Below are 23,598 nucleotides of genomic sequence, written 5' to 3' on the forward strand. Positions count from 1 at the left end.
CTCTTCCCATTTAGGCATTGATCAGCTACATAAAACCATAAACCACACAACAACTCACCTTCAGGTATATATCCATTCAACAAATCGATACCATCACCCACAACCACATTTATAAGCAGCTATGACTGTGCAAAGGTCAGGATCCTCCCCCCACATCTGCATACCAGGATTATGCAAGATGACATCTTACTCAGGCAATCAGAGCATCTCCCATAAATCCAATAAACATCATTTTAGTTCAAGTAAACAAACAATAACATATAGAGTGGCATTTTTATGGATGCAAGGACTTCTTAAAATGTTCCTTCTTCTCGGGAAGAGTTACCATTCAGGTGGAACACATTAAAGACAGTAAAATTATAAATGCAGCCATTTTAAGGGTCAATGATATGCATTGATATTTTGAAGATTACAGATCATAAAGAGAGACTAAAGGCAATTAAGATAAAATGGTTTAATGTTTGCCACATATTTGATATGCACAAATATGAAAAGTTCCAGTTCAACATCTTTTAGGCCTCAACACTATGGCACCCCTTAACAAAAAACAAACAAGTAACCCTTTCCTTTGCATAAACAAAAACAGGATGATGGACAAATCCTCACCAATCATTGTTCTTATTTTTTTCCAATGCCATTGATTCTCCCTGCTGTTATATACCTTCTGAGAAACTGTGTATACTGACCTGACTGACATTGAACATGAACTTCACTGCTCACGAGCTCAAAGATATCTATAAAAAATGGTGAACGTGATGCAGCAGATTCTCTACTGTTTTACATCAGAATTATTTCAAAAACTGAATCCAACAATACAATTTCCTTTACTGGGATAATGCACAGTTTGTGATTATTAAAATCCACAAAAACGTTGGTGTCTGCTACAATGAAAAGAAAGATTCAATTACTAAACGCCATAGAGCAGTTTCATACTTACAAGTTATTTATGACATACTATTTTCTGTATTAAAACATAAAAGAAATGTACATTTCTATCACACAAAACTATACTCCGCAAATAAAAGCATCTGTATTGTGCCTAAGAGCAAGTCCAAACTAGTTGCCGCACCTTCTGTATCGGTGAATTCACTAGTCGCTCTCAGATATTATTCCGGCTCCTCCTGCTTTGTATCTGTGTGATCTTCCAACTGTTTTGCAGCACTTTCATTTGTTTCAGTGGCTCTCTCTACTTGCAGACCTGCTTCCAACTTTGCTTCTGTAACGATTTCTTCTTGAGATTTTCGGTCTGTGTCGGTTTCTACTGTTTGTTGGGTTTCTGTGAGGTTTTTAGCCGGTTGCGTTTTATGTTGATCCTGAGCAGTCTCCTTTTTGCTTTCTTTAACAACCTCTTGCAAATTATATTTTCGAAAACGAATATAATCTTCGACAACAGTCATACAGCAGACACTTTTGATAATTTCAATAACGACAGTGTACTGTGGATTAGTAAGATCCACTTTGTTCTCTGGATTTAGGTTTCCCACAATTCCTAAATGACGAAATGAAAAAAACAAAGTGTCTGAGTTAACCCAAGATATTGCAAAATATATTAAATGGTACAAAGTAACAGAAAAGTCTCTTTTTGTGACAGAAATGTTTGGCAGCATATATGGTTGTAAAATTTTATTGTGCTACATGTTAAGGTTACCATATTGCCTCAAAACCTAGTGCCAGTACTCATCAGAACCAACTTATTTTCGATGCTCTGAAGGCACAATGTTTTTCTTTAATTGCAGAATGAGGCAAAACACGAAGGCCATCACTCTCAGAGGTAAATTCAAAAAGCTGGAAATTGCTGAATGAAGGTGTAATTCCAGGAACCAAAAGAAAAAGCGATTATGGACTTCTCAAATAATTTAAGGCGTACTCCCAAACACAGTCATAGCTTGCCAGGAGTAGTCAGATGTGTAGCATCTTTCCATACAGACAGTCAACCAGGTGGAAAAGGCTGCATAAAGAAACATAAAGCAAGTAGGGCTCTGCAACTTTAACTATCCATTTGCTTCTCTGAGTGTCCAGTGAACATGTATTACCAATTGTGGAGATAGCCTGTCAATAACTCAAATAAGTACTAACTAAAAATGTTTTTTGATTCCCGGAGCAACAAAAATGAATCGGCATTTAGAAAACAAATGATGAAGCAGAGAATGCTTATGCATTGCACACTGTGATTCCATTATCACCACGTTAAAACAAAGTGGTAAAGAACAGGCAAAATTGTACTGAAATACTCTTTTCATTAAAACGAGAACCGCTCAAAATTTTGGCAATGAATTTTAAAATAGATGTCAGCTAAGCTGCTTGTGCACGGTTACCATAAATTGATGGCGAAATCAAACTAATCGGTATCAATGCGAGAGAGAGAGAAACAGACAATGGCTAGTTCTCTTCCCCTAGTATATGTATGAAAATCAAAAAGAACTAGCTATTAAGTGGAAGCTCGAGTTGTGCGTTTCACGAATAAGGAAAAAACATTTGTTTTTTATGAAAGCCCTCACCCACCAACTTAGTTGGTGGCATACTTCATCATCGGGCCCCACCCAGGGCACCGAGTTTGCCTCGGGTCTGCTACGACGCCTGGTTACAGTGAAGCGGGTATTTGTTTGGTGAGTGTGCAGTGATAGTGTTGAGTGTAGGTTAAAAACTGTCCTAGGGTCAGAGTATCCACAGGGGTTATTTTAATGATGGATCCTTGGCAGTATTAAAAGAAAGGCAGTGGATGTGAGTGGAGAGGACTATGAACTCCCACATCCAGTGTGGTCAACATGTTTCAGCCAGGCCTCTTGTTAATCTGGCTTTCATAAGGACCATATGTGAAAAGTGATTTAAAAGGAGGTCTACAGAGTATATGTGACCAGCTATGTGATGCACTCTCTAAGGTGCGATATATGTAAGAGGAGAATTTCCTCTAGTGGCTTTGTATCTGTAATGGGTAAAAAAGACAAACAAACAAACAAACACACATATATGATAATTATCTTCAGTAAAGGCACATTCAAATTATGTGGTTCTATACCGTCGTGCCCGTGCTCGAACCGAGTAAAACGTGGTAGTGAGATACAGTATGTGACAGAATGCGATGCATAATTATCGTTAGAGTAGTATGGGCTACTGTGCCCAGAAATCAATAGCGGAAAAATTGCATGAGTTCACTGGAGAGACAATTGTGCAAAAGGATAAAACATATCAATTCTTACTCTGGTATTGTCAGAGAAAAACCTCATTAATTCTGGGAGGGGGTCATAACATGACTAATGCAGTAGTATGATTTCCGGAAAAAGGCCCCCATGGTCAGAGACTGTAGCAAAGAGTCTCCGGCAGCACCGCCTACTTTGTCACAGCACGAGACCCATGTATCAACCTACTTGCCTGCATCGGAACTCCGTCGGTATTGGCACCCGGTTGTGGCGGGGTTTAAGTACCTTCCGAGTTTCACAGGTGAAGGTGATTTCTTGCCCAGCGCGAGTAGCGTCTGTAAGGAATATAGTTGAAACAGAAGACAGACACATCGCTGCGTGTGTATAGGAGAAGGCAGATGCCCAGAGATGTGTGGGCGTGTCCCTCTCTGTCAATTCAAGGGAGACATTTGCACAAGACTAATTGGTCTATCTATAATTTGACCTCAAAAATATATCAGAGCAATAAAACCTATTAAGGTGGCATGAATCACAAAAGTAAGGTGAATTGATTCAGTTCCCTTAAGTTATTCTATTTACTTCCTGGATATTGCTAAAAAAGGGTAGAAAGACTAGTCTTGTAGTTTTTAATGATGTGTAGTTTGTCAACTTGTGATAAGATGTGAGAAAGCGCTTGATTATGGTAGTGGTGTGGTGTCAGTGGTAACGTAGTGGCACCGGGTGTTACATCAACATCATTTGAGGATTAGAAATCATTAGGATTCATATAGATGTCCAGGTGGTGTCAGGAAAAGCGTTGTGGTACAGGTTGGCTCAGTATGGCAATTTCATAGGAGCAATCCTGTAAGGCTGGCATTATGGCACATAAAGTCGGGAGGGAACCAAAAAATGTGTCGTGCCAGTACTGTGTCAAAACCAGTATATTGTGGGTATGGTGACCATGGTACGGTTTGGTTAAGTAGGTCTGAAAAAGTATGTATGTACTCACGAGTACCAAGGGACTCGAATGCGCCTCGTCATTTAGGAGGAGTATCAGGTGTTCACACTGTTACATGAGATATTATCGTTCAATCCTTGTTTGTGAGTAGATAGAGGATATATCCAGCGTTGTACCTTGGCGAGGAGGATTTTGTGATTGTTGGTGTTGTGACATTCAATGTGTTCCATCACTGTCCATGACATTTTATTAGGTATGTATCCTTTTTGTATGTAATGGTCCGTCATTTTTCTGGTATTCTTTTTACACCGGATGGTGCGGCGGTGTTTCACAATCCTAGTTCTCACCTTGCGTGTCGTCATACCCATGTAGCGGAGTCTGCATGGACATTCAATAAGATGTACTACGCTTGTCGAGGTTTAATTACTGTTTAAGTTGTGGTCATTTCTTGCCTGGTTCCAGATTTAATGTCTTGTTGGATTGTGTCAGATGACAGACACTACAGTCACCACAAGGGTAATGTCCAACCACATTGGGTAAACCCCAAGCATTAAGGACTGAATTGGTAGTAGGACTCTCGTGTGTCCTTGGATGGGTGGATACCAGTCGATCTTTGAGGCTGCTTGCCATTTTATATGCAAACGGGTTGTTCCCAGTTTCTTGTTCCCGAGTTCAAAATACGCCAATTTTTCCGTATTATTTTGCTACTCTGTTGGAGGCCTCATTGTAAGTCGGAACGCATGTCAGTGGGGCGGTGGTGTCCCTCCGTGTCTTGTCCTCAAGGAGTGCATCCCTAGTCTAGTTGCGAGCGAGTTTCCTGGTGGTTTGGACGATCTTGTTGGGATATCCTCATTCCTGTAATCTCAAGGCCAAATCTGCAGATTGTCTCAGGTAGTCCGAAGTCAGACCACAGTTCCTCTGTATGCAGAGGAATTGGCCGAATGGGAGGTTCTCCCTAAGAGGTCGAGGGTGGAAGCTGTCAAATTGTAACAATGAGATCCTAGCCGTCGGTTTGTAGTATGCGGTTGTCTTGAGGGTTCCTGCTTCTGCTTCAATGCTAAGGTCCAAGAAGTCTATGCTCTGTGCACTGGCAGTGCTGGTGAACCGTAAGTAGGGGTCAGGTTCATTGAGCCACATGAGAAAGGTAGTCAGTGATTCTTGTGAGCCAGCCCAGATCATGAGGATGTCTATGTAACGACGTCATAACCTGATGTTGGTGCAGCGATTGGAGGCTGGTAGTATGTGCTCCCCACCCAAACCAAATCCAGACATCCAGGAATAGATCAAGACAATCACGGCACTAAACTGCCCTCCTTCCATTGTTGATTCAGCAAAATCCCTGGGAATAACCCTTAACGGCAGCTTGAATATGCACAGCCATATAAACGCGATGGCCAAAACGGCTAGATTCCACCTGAGCTACCTAAGAAACCCAAAACCCTTCCTCGATAGGTCCAACCTTAAAGTGGCAACCCAGGCCCTAGTCATCTCCAGACTTGAATATGGATGCTCTACTCTCGCAGGGCTACCCAAGAACTCTGGCCCCACTGAGAGCCTGACTCAACACCACTGCCAGACTCCTAACGGGCAGTGGTGACCACATCTCTCCCCACCTCAAAGCTCTGAACTGGCTTCCCCTGGAGGCCAGAATACAATTTAAACTGGCTTGCATAACTCACAAAGCTCTGTACGCGAACTCACTGACATTTCTTGCACAAAAACTTGTGATATCCGGACAGACCAGAAATTCCCGATCTGCCAAAAACCTGCTGTTGCAGCCAGCACACTTCCGGAAGAAAAAAAAAAAAAACTTACAATTGAGCCTTCTCTGGAGCCGCTCCAAGAATCTGGAACTCTCTCCCACCCTCCATTAGAAGACTCCCGTCCTTGGACACTTTAAGGAGGAGACCAAAACTTTCTTAATGGGAAAATACCTCATCTAGCCAACTCTTTACAATCATCTCATAGACTTGCCTCTTGTACCTTATAACTACCTACTCTAATTGTTTTTTATCCCAAACGTAGCGTCGACCTCAGCTATGTTGCACCTCGTGGATTGGAAACCTTTTTATTTTTATTCTGCATGCTTCAATTTTTCTCCCTCATGTAGCTTGGACTTTAAACTGCGTGCTCCTCCTGTATCCCTTTCTCTCCCAATGTGATCCCTCCCATCCTTATGTTTTATTCCCCCCCCTTCAATCCTGTAAAGGGCTCCGATACCCTCACAGGTCTGGTTCGCACTCTAAAACTGTAAAATAAATAATAAATAAATGTGCGTTTTTTCAAAATGATACACAAAGTCCGGCCATGCTTGGGGCAAAAATACTGCCCATTGATGTGCCATTAGTCTGAAGGTAGAACTCACCTTCGAACTCGAAGTAGTTCTCCTTTATAGCTAGGGTGGCGCATTGCAATATGAACTCTCTGGGGGTACTGTATTAACAGGTATGCTCCATCAGCATGTCATGGAGAACCTTCAGTGTGGCATCCTGAGGGAGGCTAGTGTAAAGGCTCTCGATGTCCAACCCCACTAGAAGTTGTAAAGTAGGGTCAAAACTCAAGTCTTTGATGAGATTCAGCAGGTGTTTAGTATCCATGATGTAAGTGGATGCCCTCTGTACCAGGGGATTCAGAATAAAAGTCACAGAACCGGGTAAAGGGGTTCTAGATGGGTCGCCCGGGAGGGGGTCTTGCCTCTTTGGCACTGTGTAGAAGTAAGGAACCTTGGCCTTCATGGTACATAAGAAATCAGCCTCCTGCTTGGAGATGTGCTGGTTAGCTTCTGCTGACTCGACTAGGGATGGTATCGTGGCTCGTAACGTCCTAGTGGGGTCTTCCTTCAGACGTCTGTAATTGCGTTCATCACGGAGTAGCCTTCGGCATTCAGTGGTGTAGTCTTGTTTATCCTGAATGACAATTCCTCCCTCTTTGTCCACTGGTTTGATGGTTATATTGGGGTTCCCCTGTAATTTGCATACAGCTTCCCTGTCTTCCTTAGAGAAGCTGTTGTAGGTTTTTGGTTGGTTCATGTTCTCAAACTCGTTGTATACCGCTTGTTCGAAAGTTGCTATTTCCACAGGGATGCCTGCTGGAGGTGGTAGGAAAGTGGACTTAGGGCTCAGACCAGTTTCGTTGTTCTTCGTGATTAATTCTGTAGGTGGTTGTTTCTCAAAGAAAGCTTTTAACTTGAGCTTGCGGAATAATTCCGCCAGTTCCGTGTGAAGTTGAAATGTATCCAGTTGTGTGGTAGGAACAAAGGAAAGTCCTTTGTTGAGTACCTCTTGTTCCTTGGGTGTGAGAGGGGTTGAGGATAGGTTGAATACCAAGGAGGCTGGTTTCGGGTCCTGGATTGCTAGCATGGTCTGCTCTGTCCCGGTTGAGGTTCCCTCGTTTTGCTCCTGGTGTTGGCGCTGACTGGTCCTTCTTCCTCTGCCCAGTGTACCTGCTGCTGTGTATCATTTTGAAAAAACGCACATACTACCAGCCTCCTATACCAACATCATCAGGTTATGGCGTCGTTACATAGACGACATCCTCATGATCTGGGCTGGCTCACAAGATTTACTGACTACCTTTCTCACGTGGCTCAATGAACGTGACCACTACTTACGGTTCACCAGCACTGCCAGTGCACAGAGCATAGCCTTCTTGGACCTTACCATTGAAGCAGAAGCAGGAATCCTCAAGACAACCACATACTACAAACCGACGGCTAGGAACTCATTGTTACAAATTGACAGCTTCCACCTTAACCTCTTAGGGAGAGCCTCCCATTCAGCCAATTCCTCCACATACGGAGGAACTGTAGCATGACTTCGGACTACTTGAGACAATCTGCAGACTTGGCCTCGCAACCAGAATAGGGATGCACTCCTTGAGGACAACATACGGAGGGACACCACCGCCCTGCTCACATGCGTTACTACTTACAATGAGGCCTCCAACAGAGTAGCAAAAATAATATGGAAAAATTGGTGTATTTTGAACTTGGGAGCAAGAAACTGGGACCAACTCCTGTTTGCATATACAAAAGGCAAGCAGCCTCAAAGATCGTCTGGTATCTACCCGTCCAAGGACACACCAGAGCCCTACTACCAATTCAGTCCTTAATGCTTGGGGTTTACCCAATGTAGTTGGACATTACCCTTTTAGTGACTGCAGTGTGTCATCTGACACAATCCACCAAGACACTAAACCTGGAACCAGGCAAGATATGGCGACAACTTAAACACAACAATTGCAACTCGACCAGTGTAGTATCTCTTATTGAATGTCCATGCAGACTCCGCTATGTGGGCATGACGACATGCAAGGTGAGAACTAGGATTGTGGCACCATCCGGTGTAAAAAGAACACCTGCAAAATGACGGACTATTACAAACAGAAGAGCCACACACCTAATGACATGTCATGGACAGTGATAGAACACATTGAATGTCACAACACCAACAATGACAAATTCCTCCTCGCCAAGGAACAACACTGGATATATCGTCTCTCTACACACTAACAATGATTGAAGATAATATCTCATAGAACTGCCTGAACACCTGACACTCCACCTAAACGATGAGCCGCATTCGAATCCCTTGGTACTCTGAGTACATACATCCTTTTTCAGACCTACTTGACCAAACCGTACCATGGTCACCATAACCACAATATAGTGGTTAGGACAGTACTGGCACAACACATTGTGGTTCCATCCCAACACTATGTGCCATAATGCCAGCCTTACGGGATTGCTCCTGTGAAATTACCATACTGAGCCAACCTGTACTACAATGCTTTTCCTGACACCACCCTGGATGTCTATATGAATCAGAATGATTTCTAATCCTCAAATCTTATTGACGTAACACCCGGTGCCACTACTTTACCACCGACACCACACCACTACCATAATCAAGCGCTTTCTCACAACTTATCTCAAGTTAAACTACACATCATTAAAAACTACAAGACTGTAGTCTTTCTACCCTTTTTTGCAATATCCAGGAAGTAAATAGAATAACTAAGGAAACTGAATCACTTCACCTTACTTTTGTGATTTATGCCGCCTTAATAGGTTTTATTGCTCCGATATATTTTTGAGGTCGTACTATACAGAATGACTAGTCTTGTGTAAATGTCTCCCTTGAATTGACAAAGAGAGGGACACGTCCACACATCTCTGGGCGTCAGCCTTCTCCTACACACACGTAGCGATGTGTCTGTCTTCTGTTTCAACTCTATTCCTTGCAAACGCTACTCGCGCTCGGCAAGAGATCGCCTTCATCTGTGATACTCGGAAGGTACTTAAACCCCGCCACGACCGAGTGCCAATACCGACGGAGTTCCGGGGACTCTTTGCGACAGTCTCGGACCACGCGGGTCCTTTTTCCGAAAATCATACTACTGTATTAGTCATGTTAGGTTTCTTTCCTTTTTACGCTTTACACCGCAAGTGTGTGACTAAAAGCCGGACCCCCTCCCGGAATTCATGAGGTTTTTCCTCTGACAATACCAGAGTAAGAATTGATATGTTTTATCCTTTTGCACAATTGTCATTCCAGTGAACTCATGCAATTTTCCCGCTATTGATTTCTGGGCACAGTAGCGCATACTAATATAACGACAATTATGTCATGTACCGTTATCTCACTACCGTCTTTTACTCGGTTAGAGCGCGGGCACGACGGTATAGAACCCCATAACTTGAATGTGCCTTTACTGAAGCTAATTATCATATATGTGTGTTTGTTTATGTTTTTATCCATTACAGGTACAAAACCACTAGAGGAAATTCTCCTCATACATATATCACACCTTAGCGAGTGCGTCACATAGCTGGTCACATATACTCTGTAGACCACCTTTTAAATCACTTTTCACATAAGGTCCTGATGAAAGCCAGATTAACAAGAGGCCTGGCTGAAACATGTTGACCACACTGGATGTGGAAGTTCATAGTCACCCCCACTCACATCCACCGCCTTGCGTTTAATACTGCGAAGGGCCCATCATTAAAATAACCCCTGTGGATACTGGGACCCTAGGACAGTTTTTAACCTACACTCAACACTATCACTGCACACTCACCAAACAAATACCCGCTCCGCTGTAACCAGGCGTCGTAGCACACCCGAAATCAAACTAAACCACTATATCTGACTTGTACAGCTAACTCAGTTTCAAGAGAACCATGACCATCTTTAAATTCAAGAAGTATTAGACATGACGTTATACAGCAAAGCCAACAATAGCCTGGGCCCTAATGAGCTCCACAATGTTTTGTTCAAGGTGGACCCCAAACTGTGGTTAGGATTTTTATTCTCTTTGCACCAAAACACTGCTAACACAGCCACAGTCACTACACTGAATTACTACATTCTCATCTTAATCCTTATGGATACTGGTCAGAAAGTCACTCCCACTGGTGGCCTAGAGAAGCTGGACCGACCCTGGGGCTGCAACGTGGCGATCCTGGAAGAATGGAACGGGGAACACCTAGCAATTGCCTCTTGGTACATCCCATCAGGCATTCAGGAGGAGATGCTTAGGAAAGTTTGACTGACAACTTCCAGCTAACACAATAGTGGGAGGGACCTGAATCTAGTAATTGATCTGAACCTAGACAGGCTTACCTGAGGATAGAGACTCTCGGGTAAAGACACTTCATTACGGACATTTGTGGATGACGTGTGAATGCTAGCTATATGGCGAGTGGCACAACCCACTAACACTACTCCTACGCAGTGGGGGCGGAAGGTTCCATGTCTAGACTTCAATGTCCTGCTCCCCTGGATCCAAGGAGGACGATATCATAATACACATTACCTGCCATGGGGCATTTCAGACCAATCCTTAATTTACACCCACCTTGGGAGGTCTGGGAAGAGAGCAGGAGACTTGAAGGTTGGACCCTGGAAAGACTAACACTAGGAAGCTGCCGACAATGATCACTGAGACTTATTTTAAAGGAAAACACGGACTCAGTCCCCACTGAATTAACCACATGGGAGGCCAATAATCAGCCATGAGGGGCAATCTAATATCTCACTAAACGAGGAAGAAAAGGGGGAGACAAAAAGGTGAGGGCAGAACTTTAAATACAATTGATGAAATATGAGGAGGACGGTGGGTGTGGTCCCTCACCTGACCTCTGACAACACTTTGGCTTGGTATGGGAGGAGTATCTTAGCCTGACAGAAGACGACGCAGGGTCCCAATACCGCTCTAAACCCCACAGACTGTATGAAGTAGACAACGAGGCGGCGAAACGGATGCCATGGCTCGTTTCTAAGGAGGAGGGAAATAAGTGGATACATTACGTTAAAGATAACCATGGAATACCACAACACAATGCAGAAGACATTGCACAGACTGTTGCAGCCCACCTAGCAGACCTCTATAGTTCGAATAAACCGCAGCGCAGCAGACCTCTGGGGTTTTGTAGCGCCTTTCCCATCCCAACACTAATCCAGGTTGATTTGTAAGTCCTAGATGGGGAGATCCAAATAGAGGACATGTGAGGCCAGCCAGCAACTCTAAAGGGGAAAGAATCAGGGACCTAATGGCTTCCCTCCAGAGTTCTACAGATTTGAGACCCACCGTTAAGTCTGGTGACAGAACGGATATGCCGATGCTCTACGAGGCCAGAAGGGAGGTGGCCTTTCCTCTCGACCTAGGACCTGCACCATTGTCATGATTCATAAGAAAGGCAAACCTCCCCAGAGCAGTGCCACTCTTATAGGATGATCACTTTGTTTAACACAGAAGTCAAAATACTGGTGAAAATCCTTACAAACAGGTTGAAGCAGATGTCTGACAAAATAATATCTCTTGACCAATCTGGTTTTATGCACGAATGATCCGTTCAACATAATGTATGCCAACTCCTCAGATGTCTGGACCAGAGATATAATATGGCGGAACAAGCCATTCTGCTTTCCCTGCATACCAGTAGGTCTTCTGACTTGGTTCAATGGGACGTACAATGGGCAGTTAAGACAAAACAGGATTTAATAAAGAATGTGTGCCCGGAGTCAGACCCGACAGATCAAGTGATTTAAAATATGGAAAACCGCGGCTAACAAATAGGATGTCAGGGAACAGCCACACTAGAAACCCCTTTGTAGACTCAGCCGTCCTGGGTGCACTGCGCAGTCTAGACTGCAGATACCAAAGGAACATGATTGGGCTATCGAAACTGGGTGACAGGGGGGACCACAGGGCCTGATCCCCTTCTCAGAGTTACTGTCCCAATACGAGATAGCCCATTCTCAACACTTTCGATACCCGCAGGTCCAACACACTCTTAAAGAATACCCAGGCGAACTAAAAGAATTCCCTAAGGCGACACTGCTTGGATACAGACTACTGAGGTCTCATGTGCACAGTCACGCGATCTCCCTCACCTACAAGACACTGGTGGCCAATTGCCAGCCCTTCCTGGCTACTCTGCGGGACAGTGGGAGGTGGACCTGGGGAAGATGACTGACTAGGACTGGGGAAAGAGGCACGCTGTCATCCCCGTGAGGCAGCCACTAGGGTCGAGTATCAGTTGATTGATACAACTGAGAATCCTCACACTACACATACAATACCAGAACTCAACTTCTCCTGAGAGGTAGGGTTGACGATAACAAATTCCTACATACACAACTGCAGCCACCACGGTACACTGGTGCACGCCATATGGGATTGCCCACTCATCAAACCACACTGGACGCAAGTGAGAAAATGTCTCTCCGAAGTGGTCGAGACCTAAGGGGAGCCAATTACAAAACTGGGCATTCTAGGGATACGGGGGAACCAAAAGTTACCCAGACATACACTACTTTTCAGAAACGTATAACTTATTACGGCACAAAGAGAATGTTTGTAGATGGGGAACAGGGACGCACCGACCATATTATAATGGCAGGCAGGAATGGAATAGTGCATGCAGTTGGGACACACAACATATAAAAGCATGAGATGCTCCAGGGAATTAAAAAAAATATGGGGACCGTGGTGAGAATACAAGGATCTTAGAGGCAACAACGATTTTCTGTAAATGGTCAAAAGTCCATACAAAACTAAGGACAGGCTTCTGTGCGATGTCATGTGTTTTTGCTCTTTATTTTTGTTTATTTAAAAAAACGTAATAAAAAGAGACGGATTGGTTTAAGAAGCACCATACTTCTTTGTTGTCCAGTCTTGCATCCAGGGTCACACTGGAAATAATAATAAGCCCTGGCACTCCAACTGCACACTGCAGCAGGCAAGCAAATGGAACAGGTTTACCCGACCCTCTCCAAAATGGTTTGGAAATAGGGTGGAGGACTCTCCCCATCCAAACACCTTCAGGTGCATTTTTAATGCATGTCAAGGGCCAGGCAAAGAGGTCACCGATTTTTTCCTACTTTGGTTGCCAGATATTGGAACAACAGTTTTTTGTAGCCACAATGGCATCTCACAAATGGTACACATGAGCTGCCAAAAGGAAGAAAAAGCTTCGCAGCATAGAAAAACCTCTCTTGGTGAAAAATGTCTGAAGGCAGGAGTTGAAATATAGCACAGGGCTGTAACAATGTATTTTATAGCACAATGTTCAAATAGTCTAGCTAAAAGAGCCATAGAATTTACTGGTGTTTCAGAAGGGAAGGTAATGAATTATTCCAATACTTGACTGTGCCCCAGATGACCACAAAGCAATATTTCAATTATTTATGTGACTCTAAAGAAATTCTGTGCCAAATACAAAAACCCAGAGGTTTAGCTGGCAAACAAAACTGTGGCACAGGGCAGTTCCGGATGCCAGGGCAGTTGTTCTCATTGCTAGGGCTGAAACAAGTAATTCTATAGATTCGGGCAACAGACATTCGAGTTATTTCGAGTTGTTAAATAGGTTTAGGCCTCAGACATTAAAGTTATCCATTTGGTTACAATTACTCTTTTGAATCCAGTGTCTTCATTGCTCTAGTACAGAAAACAGCACTGGTATTCCAGAAATCACATTGTGAGGTTATGTACAGGACCACTGTATGGCTGGTAGGCATATTTCCTTGGTATATAAAGTATCACTGAAAGGAAATCGTCTAGACTACCCTGGTAAGTACAGAACTATTGTCATGTTTCAATCCACTTCTCGCATATATACTGCCAATGTCAAAACTACACCTTGCATGAACCCATGGACTGAACATCGTATCCTACGCCAAGGACACACAACTCATCCTCTCTGAAGACGCGACCAAGACGAACTTCCACAACTGCATGGAAGACATCACCAACTGGATGAAGGACAACTACCTGAAGCTCAATACGGACAAGACAGAGATACTGATTTTCGGAAACAAAAGCTCCCAATAGGATACATCCCAGTGGCCCTCATAAATTTGGACATACTGCTAGTCCTACTGAACCCTTTCAAAACAGAATTCTGGATTATATGCCAGTTTTACTGATTTGTTCCTATTCAATCTCGGCAAGATTTATTTACACTTAAGTCTGTAATCACCATTTTCACAAGATCACTAGGATTCACTCCTAACAAAATACTCAATCTTCATTTCTGAGACTACTTTCAAAATGGTTGCTCATTTCCCAGTCCTATGAGATTGGGCTAGGTCAATACATTGCTCGGAGGAGTACACCAGATAACCCCTGCTCCCAGCAGGTATCTAGAGCGAATTACTAAAACTACATAACTTCTGTGTTCATCTTCTTAAATGGTTACCCACTGAAACCAAAAGTTCTTTAAGCTGGCATGTACTGTCCATTAAACTCTACATTGTAGGGCTCAAAATTACTCTGCACAAAAACCAGACTCTCTCAGAAGACATGCACTCTCAAAGGTGCATTGTTGAGCTTCTTTTGGAAAAGAAGAATGTAAGGGAACAAAATACACTTTCTCTCTTCTTCATAAAAAGTTCTTCCTATGCAACTACCCTTAAGGAAATTAGGATATGAAACTATCCATAAGGACCTATGCGGATGAAGTACCAAAATAGAACAGGTAATTCTCTACTGTCACCTCTTAAAGTAACTTACTCCATACCATGCAAAGCCCAACGGTATTATATCTAAAATCTGATTGTTATATGTATAGTGTATATGTTCAGTCTTTTATTACTACATCCTGTTTCCACTTCTATGTTGCTTTTACTTTATATTATTTTTTATAGTCGTACATTTGTAATCCAGATAAAACATTGTAGTAAATAGGTTTTCTTCAACGGTTATTATCTTGATTTACTTTCTTCTACAAGTGTTTTATTTGCAATATTTGGTTCTCAATCTATAGCACTATAAACAGGTTTATCTCGTTGTTCTTTTGTTAAGTGCTGACACCACCGGGCATGGTACATGATATATAGTAAATGAATAGACCATAAGGTCTGATTTTCCTGCAAACACCATTACCAACCTGCTATAAATTCCAACTCAGCCGCGCACATACACAGACTTGGGAACTGCTGGGGCGGTCTACCTAGGACAATGAAAGGCCCAAGTGCCAGCTGCTTATTACACTACTGGAGATATGGGCAGAACACAGGGCTTCCTTCTTCCTCTGCTGTACTTCAATTTTCCCGTCTGCTGAAAGATATCTCAGGGTATATCCTCTTGCCTTCTACTCTGGGAACCCAAAGATGAAACAAAACCATATGTGCATGAAAATATTTGCGGCACTGTCTTACAGGCTGCTTGTTTTTTCAGCCTGGATGTTAAAGCTACCCATGATAGAGTGTAGCTTTCAGAGAAGGGCATACACAGGAAGCTGAACCAGGTGAAAGCACTGTTAGGCCGACAAGTCGAGAACAGAGACTTTTATTGCTGGGTTATGGATCATCCATCCCTGAAAGCAGCATCTTAGCCTGCTGTCCTCCATGGAAATGCTACAGTGCCTGTAGGGCAAGATGAACATGGTCCAGCTTGGGAAGTGGGCATACTGGAGTTGTGGACGGCTTATCCCAGTTACACACAGGATGGCAAAAAGAGTACAAAGGAGTAATGACACGTCCTCTTTTGAACAAACGAGTGCCTCTGGATGCGCTCAGACCTGAAAGCAAATTCCAAGAGGAAAACCAAATTAAACTTGGATAGAACAGGAAACTATTTAGTAGATAGGACACCCTTATATAATTTACCTCATGTATTCTATTAGCTGAAACTGCTGCCAGGTGAGCAATCAAGGTAGTAATCTGATGGAGAGCCCATCCTGAAAAAGGTTTAGGATCCTCACAAGTTTGAAAAAGAAGCATGGGGACATTTGGTTTCCTTCATGGTTCAAATGAGTCCCAATATCAGCAACATTTAACTGATGGCAGCTTGACATCTGGACTGATAGACTAAATACCTCCATAGATATGTCCACAGCCACCTCTCAGTCTTTAAACTGAGAGTTGTAATATGGGTGTATCTATGTGGGCAGAAGAGGTCTCTTGTGTAAGGATGGGGAGTCCAGAGGAAGGATTCTATATTGTAGCTACAAATGAAAACAGAAAGGTGGATACCAGGACAACATGATCCAGGTTAGAACTACCATAACCTACAGCTCCTCCCATCTCATCCTGGTCACAATGCAGCTAATCAAGTATTGGGGGGTGGGGGGGGGGGGGGGGGGGGGGAGTGGGGGGAAGAGTAAAACAGGTTTCCAGCCCTGAACGGCTAGTAGGTCTACAGTTAATACTTGGCATTACTGACATATTACAGAATTTTGCTCTCAGCTGAATGGGATTGTGCCCCAGTTATGTGCTTCTTTGCAACAATTTGCCACAGACTGTTGCGATGCCCTGTCTTTAATATGGATAGCATCAGCACACATATGGTCCAGTGCGATACAATGGAGCACTTGCTCATTTGCACAGGAATGTGGGCCCATGCAAATGAGGGAACACTTTGCCATTGGGCCCGCAGTGTGTTATAGATGCAGGTGCAATGGTAAAGAAGCTATCATTAAACACTGTGGTTGGGTGCCACAGAGAGGTATGCGGTCAGTTAGCACCCTAAATGCATCCCCTGGAAGGAGGGAAAAGGACTTCTATGTATCCTCCAGGCATTCTACTACAGGAGGGAGCAGTCACTAACTGCACCTACCTTTGTTGGGATGTCTTCCACTTCTTCAAACTGAGGACATGTCTCTGCCTGCAGTGAAAGGCAGACCAGGGGACTTCATTCAGTTGGTCCGCCTTTCACTAAATGCACAGTTCAGAGTGCAGAAACAGGTTTGCCGAACACTATGAAAAGTGCATTGATTTTAATAGAACGCACTGTCCCATTTTCCAGCTGGCATACACACAAAGATGCAGCACACGATCAGACAGAGTGCCCTATCAGTAATACCACCTCTGGGGTCCTATTTTAGAAACTCATACTACTGAATAAAGGAAGAATGGGACAAAGCATTCACCCATCAACCTAAACACAGTCCTCTCCTGGAAGGCAGGAGGCTTTGGAGGGAAAGAAAGCAAGCTTCTGGCCAATGGGCAGATCAAAAAACTAACTCTCAGAAACCACAAACAATTGTGTCTCCTGGTAATTTACAAAGTACTTTGTTAACATGTATATCTTAAACACGACCACATTTTTCTCTATCAGGAAAATAAAGGCTTTTAGTTTCCTGTCCACCGCCAAGAGGTGGCTTTCAGTTGGATGATCGGCCTTCTCCTTTCCAGGCGCCCAGCATAACTTGAGATTTGGTGGACTCTCTTCTTATTAGATAATCGACAAGTGTCATGGAGCAGGGGGATGGCAAGATATTCCATTTCCATTTCCCAGGCATACAGAGACCAGTGTTGCAGAATGTTTTGAATCAGGGGCCTCAGATGCAGCCTTGCCCATGTAACCATGAAGATTATCCTTGGTCATGGAACTCCTTGGTGACTGAGAATTATTATGAAACGGTCTTATACATAGCTTTTTAAAATGTGAAATAGTCATAGGTATTGTTAATGTTTTCAGTACGGATCTGGAAAGGCTGATTAATACTACTCAAAGCAGGAGGAGAACTGCTATGATGTCACTGCACTGACATAAAAGAAATAACACCCACAAATTGACCACCGAACCACAGAAACTGAAACACTTCAGAGGTTAATACTTTACTGTAGGCAGCTTTCAAGGAGCGGAAATCAAGGCTTAACAACTCGTTATAAAGTACTAACAAGGACATATTTGCAGTAGCTTTGGTCTGTGGCTCTATATCCAAATGATGTTGGATTAAGAATAGGAGGTATAAATCAGGGCCATGATGAATGTATGTTCGAAAGCAGTTTACCTGAAGATAACATACATCAAACATCCATGCATTTTGTGGAAGCAGGGGCGGCAGGAAGGAAAAAGGATTGTACATGGCAAACAGACTGGAAATTAAGAAGTAATGTATTCATAACTTGGTCGGGACCTCACAAAAACACTAAATTGCCTAATAAAAAGTCACTTGCCACTCAGACTGCATTCAAACTATTATATGCCTAATGAAAGTAAGCGCGGATGCAAGAGAAGACCAGATGCATTTCAGTTTGCTGCAGTGCAAGCAGGTCTTCAGGACAGTTTAATTCAATACCTTTAAGAAACTGGAAATCACGCACTGCATGTTCAACAGGAAACAGAAAATCAAGTAAACAGATCATAAGGGAAATTAAACTCAAAGAACTAGCTTGAAAGATTACTTTGAGTGGTAAATAAAAGAAAGTTAGGACAATCAGGACACAAATGTATACACAATGTATGCAAATCTTTCAGGATTCTTTTCAAAACGTGTCAAAATCAGTTTTTAAAGGCAAATTAATGAAGAACACATACCTGCCAATTCCTTAATGACTTGCTCCCTGTCCAAATGTCCATTGTTTCGTGCCTTGTATACTATCTGAAATGTTCCTTTATTGGGTGCCTTGAACCAGGGCTGGAAGAATGTCTCTGCATGTTTCTTCATGTCTTCTAGGAAGGCCTTGCAGGTCCCAGAGAAAGGGAGCATTCGCAGAATAACTCGACTTTTCTGCTTTTTCGTAGTGTACAAATCTTTTAAAATGTAATGAACCAGCTTTTCAGGGTCTAAAAGATAAATCAAAGAAATATTATTCAAAGGTTCTCCATATATGAAAAAAAACACATTTTGTCCACCAACTACAAGTCTCCCAGAGATTTCATAACAACATCCATGTTAAGCTTGCTTATAATAATTCTAATGCATTCATTCTTCCAAACTCCTGGTTGCGAGTTCTAACTTGATTAGTAGGTAGGCACAGAGTGGATACTGAATACATTACATTTGTATACATACCCAGTCAATCATTCACAAAGAAAAGTGAAGTATGCAAGGTTTACACATGCACAGTCTGACGCAATGAGAACAAAGATATAACAAATTGAGCTTCAGCAACATTTCCTAAAAACATGTAAAATGAAATCAGGTTAACTGTTGACCCACATGAGTTTTCTATCGCCTACAGGTTAATTTGTGTGCTTATGAAAAAGAATGCTAAATTAAAATAGGACTTTTTCTAACTCTGCCATGAACAATGTTCTGCTGTCTGTGTCTTAAAAGTACTAGCCCATCACACAGATTTCTATTTACATCCATCAAGTACATTCTACTGCATCCTATGGAGACTAACACACAACAGCAGCATCAGTCAGCTGTACTGAATCACAGCCTATTGTTTCCTGGAGTCACTTATGTATACCACTGCGCCTCACTGAAGCGGAACAGTCACACCAGTGCATACACCATCCCAGCCACCTTAACATCGCTGCATCATAGGGACACAAACCCACTTTGAAACGTGATTCGCTGTAAATTCACAGATCCACTGAAGTGTATCCTAGAGAGACTAACCAAACAAATTGCATCCCAGGGACTTGCACATACAACAATGCACTACATCCTATGGTCACTAAACCAACACATTGGTTTGCATGATAAGGAAGCACACTGTACATTGTGTTTTGTAATGGTATGTTTGGGGATCGCCATTTTCGCTACCATGCACCAGTAGAGCAGCTGTAGGGAGAAGCCTCTTATTATTAGTTTGTGACCTGGGAAGTGGTACAATGCACCTCCTTTCTTGAAAACTAATGAATAAAACGAGCATCCTTTGCTTGCCCTGATGGCGGTGTTGGTGTTCACATGCACAGTGGTTTGCCAATTTTGTTATGGAGCCATAAGCCATCAATTAATGTGATCCTCAGTGCTACCTTGTATCAACAGCATGCTTTTGGTGTACTTGACTCAAGGTTTTGAGTACCATGGTTGGGGATGTGCAAGGGTATATTGAATACCCTCCTGCACCTTCATAAATGTTAGCAGTCCCGTACGAGGTAATCAGGTTTATTGTTCCCCTTCTGGAGCAAAGAAAACACATAGTAGGAGCTAATTACTGATCTGCTGTTAATAACTGATATAGTTTAAATAATTTTGTCTTTCTCTTTAATGGTGCTTGGTGATAGAGGAATGCTCCCTGAACATTGAAGATAGAATATTAAGATATTAAAATATAAAGCGAAACATACTGAATCCAAGGTATCGAGAGGTAAGTTAAGTATAGATTTTCTATACCTAAATTCACATATACATACATCTTCAAGGTATGTAGATACTGAGTTAGGAATAGTAAATCTATACTTCCTCGATATGCACTTACCTTGTCAATATTTTGGCCTTTGACATTTTTCCCACAATTTTCTTCTATCTCAATATTCAGCAGTACAATCAGTGATGGACACAGCTAAATCAACCTGTGCGGCTTAATAAAACAGGGTTTGGCAAAACCAATAGGTCTGGTGTTGGCCACCAGCCTGTTAGCAATTCTTTTTTTGTTTTGTCATGGTTATTGCAAAATGTTGCTGTTTGGGTAGCTGCTGGGCCCTCATTAAATTTAAAGACCAGGCGAAGGAGATCTTGTTTTCCAGTCACAAAAAAGTACACATTACCATGGTACACCTGGCTCTGAAGGTAACTACCTTGTGTGCTGCTTGTGAAAAGGCAGAATGCTGTTAACTCATAGTAAAGTCAGTCAATGGTTGAAGTGGGCTAAAATTTCCCCTTGATGCATGCTGGACTGGGTGGAAGAAAAATGTGAATGATACAACCCTTGCAGAAAACCCCTAAAAGTAAGTATGTTAAACATACTTTTAGTGAAATCTATAGGTCTTGGCCAACAGAGACCTGAAAAAAATCAATCTGCCTGACATTCTCTGCTAGCATCGCCTTTGAGAAAGAAGGCAAAATAACCAGCAAGAGAGTAAGGAAGGAAAACAAAAAGGTAAGGAAGGCAGAGAAAGTCAAACCAAAGGAAGGCAAGCCTTCATGTTTGGAGGAAGGGATGCTAGAAAGTCTCAATGGCATACTGGATTTCAATTAGGGGACTTGCATGAAGAGACATCTGGGCCAACGACCTACAGGGATGTCAGTGTATAGCTATAAACCTAATCTGTATAACAGGGAAAGCCAGTGCATTTTTTCAGCATGAGGTTAGCTAAAAGGCTACATGATAAATTGTTTTCCAGAATATAAAGCGCGTGACAATGCACCCAGAGGCATTCTGTAAATTTGTGTACCATCTAGTACATACTCTGGCAAGTCGGAGCACAATATGGTTACATAGTCTGGCTCTGCGATGATCAGGGCGTCCAGTACAAAGGAACAGAGAATCGTGGCCGAGAGACTAAGGTGGAGAAGCAGCTAAGGAATTGCTCAGGACAATGGCAAAAGTAGGATAAAATCTCACATAAGCACAAACTGCGGTGTTCGTAAAGAAACTCAATAGTTTAATTGGGTAATTTGTAAGTCAAAAAGGCAGAGTTAACAGCAATGTGTCCTCTTTAAAATTCAGTAGATCTTTTATTCAGTTTTCAAACTAACATGCAATTCGCAATAGTATTTTTATCCGCCCCTCCCTTGCTCCCACGCCCTCTCACCGACAAGAAAGAACCGCTATAAACATAGGGAGATTGACGCACCAGCCACTAGGAGTCATAAATACACCTAGCACATCTATACGATCTGATCCAATGTCACTCAACATTCTCAACCCCCATCGGGTCTTGAAGGATGATCTTAAGTCATCTCAATGATCTTGGGAAGGCAGGTGGTTTAAAATAGTCTGTAAATAAAATGGAGTAAAGAGATCCATTGTCTATCTCTCAGTCCATGATGCTGTAAGCAACTTTCCACTTTCTTAGGAAGTGACACAGCACAAGTTATCCATCTAGACCCACTGGAGAGTTCCCTTTGCCCTATTTGCGTAGGTGTGCTTACTTAGCCACAGTTAAAAAAATTAAAAAAGGATTTCTTAATCCTTTTCCATGAACCTCAGTGAGCTCTGGGCATGCACCTTAACTATATTCTAGGGGCAGATGGTGGGACCCTAAAGCCTGTTATCTGGAATACATTTTCCAAAACTTCGCCCCCAGTACCCTTGTATTTTACTACCGTACCACTGGAAATGCAATATTGTACAGCTCTACCCCCAGTTTCTCCATATGTGTCTGGTCCCTGGGTGTCGAATGCAGGTGGTCTGACTGGGGTTTAATGCCAGCGAAGTAACCGCTTCAGTACACAACCCTGATTACACTAGAGGCTCCACATCTGGAGAGCTAAAGCATATCAGTCTTTTAGGTGTGTCACCAATCCGTTGCCCTCACATGAAACCAAGTTGGTCTGCGTGAAACAGTCTAGGGGAAATCTTACCCACCCTAGTGAGCAACAGCTTCTCTGGTACCTTGGCGTCTGGTTTGGTTATACTGTAATTCAGAACTGTCGTGAAGGGGCCTCTCTTTCGTGAGGAGTGTATGAGTTGACATTTTGTCAAGAGATCGAACAGAAAAGGAGAAGACCTTCCAGAATGGTTGGGTATTATAATGGAATTTTCTTCTTTTGTTGTAGACTGGTTCATATTTTCCATTTGTTCAGGACACATTTTATCCAGCTTAACCATCCCAACAAATTCCCCATGCAAGGTCTGGGACAGTCAATTTATAGTAGACTTGCTGGATGAACGGACAGAACCTATTGATCTTTGTTGCTTTTTCTTTTAACCTTGCCCCTTTATTGTTCCTGACAGTATGGACATAAGCTTGCACTTGAGCCCAGATACTAGTGGCTCCTCAGCTTTGTTGACCACTTCATGAACCGTCTGTCCCACCATTCCCACGGAGTATTCCTCTTCAGTTCAAAGAGCCTAACCTGGCTTCACAGGTTCAGAACTTAATGCCACCAACACCTGTAACTGGGTTTGTTCAAGTTTTGCTTCAGCTGCATCCAATGCCACCTGAATGTTTGCCCTAGGCATCTCTCTCGTCTTCTTAATCTGAGCACCTTCAACTAGAAGCAGCCCCCTTATTACTATCTTGAGGACTTCTACATTGCATCTAAATTGGCACCATTTGTGTGATTACATTGAAGCCATTCCCTTAGATGTTTCGCCACTTCTACCTTCTAGGCAGGGCTTTTAATAGGGCATCACTCAGCTTCCATTAACGCCTTTGTGCTTCCATTGTTCGCTCCCATTCACCAGCCAGTATCTAAAAAGTGAAATAATACTGTGTTCAACCCTT

The 23,598-nt window shown here is 42.8% G+C and overlaps 1 protein-coding gene across 1 annotated transcript in view; it reads right to left on the minus strand.

The window, feature by feature from the left end:
* Positions 1-439: 439 nt before the first annotated feature.
* Positions 440-23,598, minus strand: part of THUMPD1 (THUMP domain 1 NAT10 acetyltransferase adaptor) — a 51,718-nt gene continuing 28,559 nt past the window's right edge. The window contains exons 3-4 of the mRNA XM_085629087.1: positions 18,847-19,095; positions 440-1,489 (exon numbers count right to left, since the gene is read on the minus strand). Coding sequence (XP_085485213.1) covers positions 1,107-1,489; positions 18,847-19,095 — 632 coding nt within the window. The 3' untranslated portion in view covers positions 440-1,106. The remainder of the gene's footprint in view (positions 1,490-18,846; positions 19,096-23,598) is intronic.

This window comes from Triturus cristatus, chromosome 10 (assembly GCF_964204655.1).
Source record: "Triturus cristatus chromosome 10, aTriCri1.1, whole genome shotgun sequence".
NCBI classification, from domain to species: domain Eukaryota; kingdom Metazoa; phylum Chordata; class Amphibia; order Caudata; family Salamandridae; genus Triturus; species Triturus cristatus.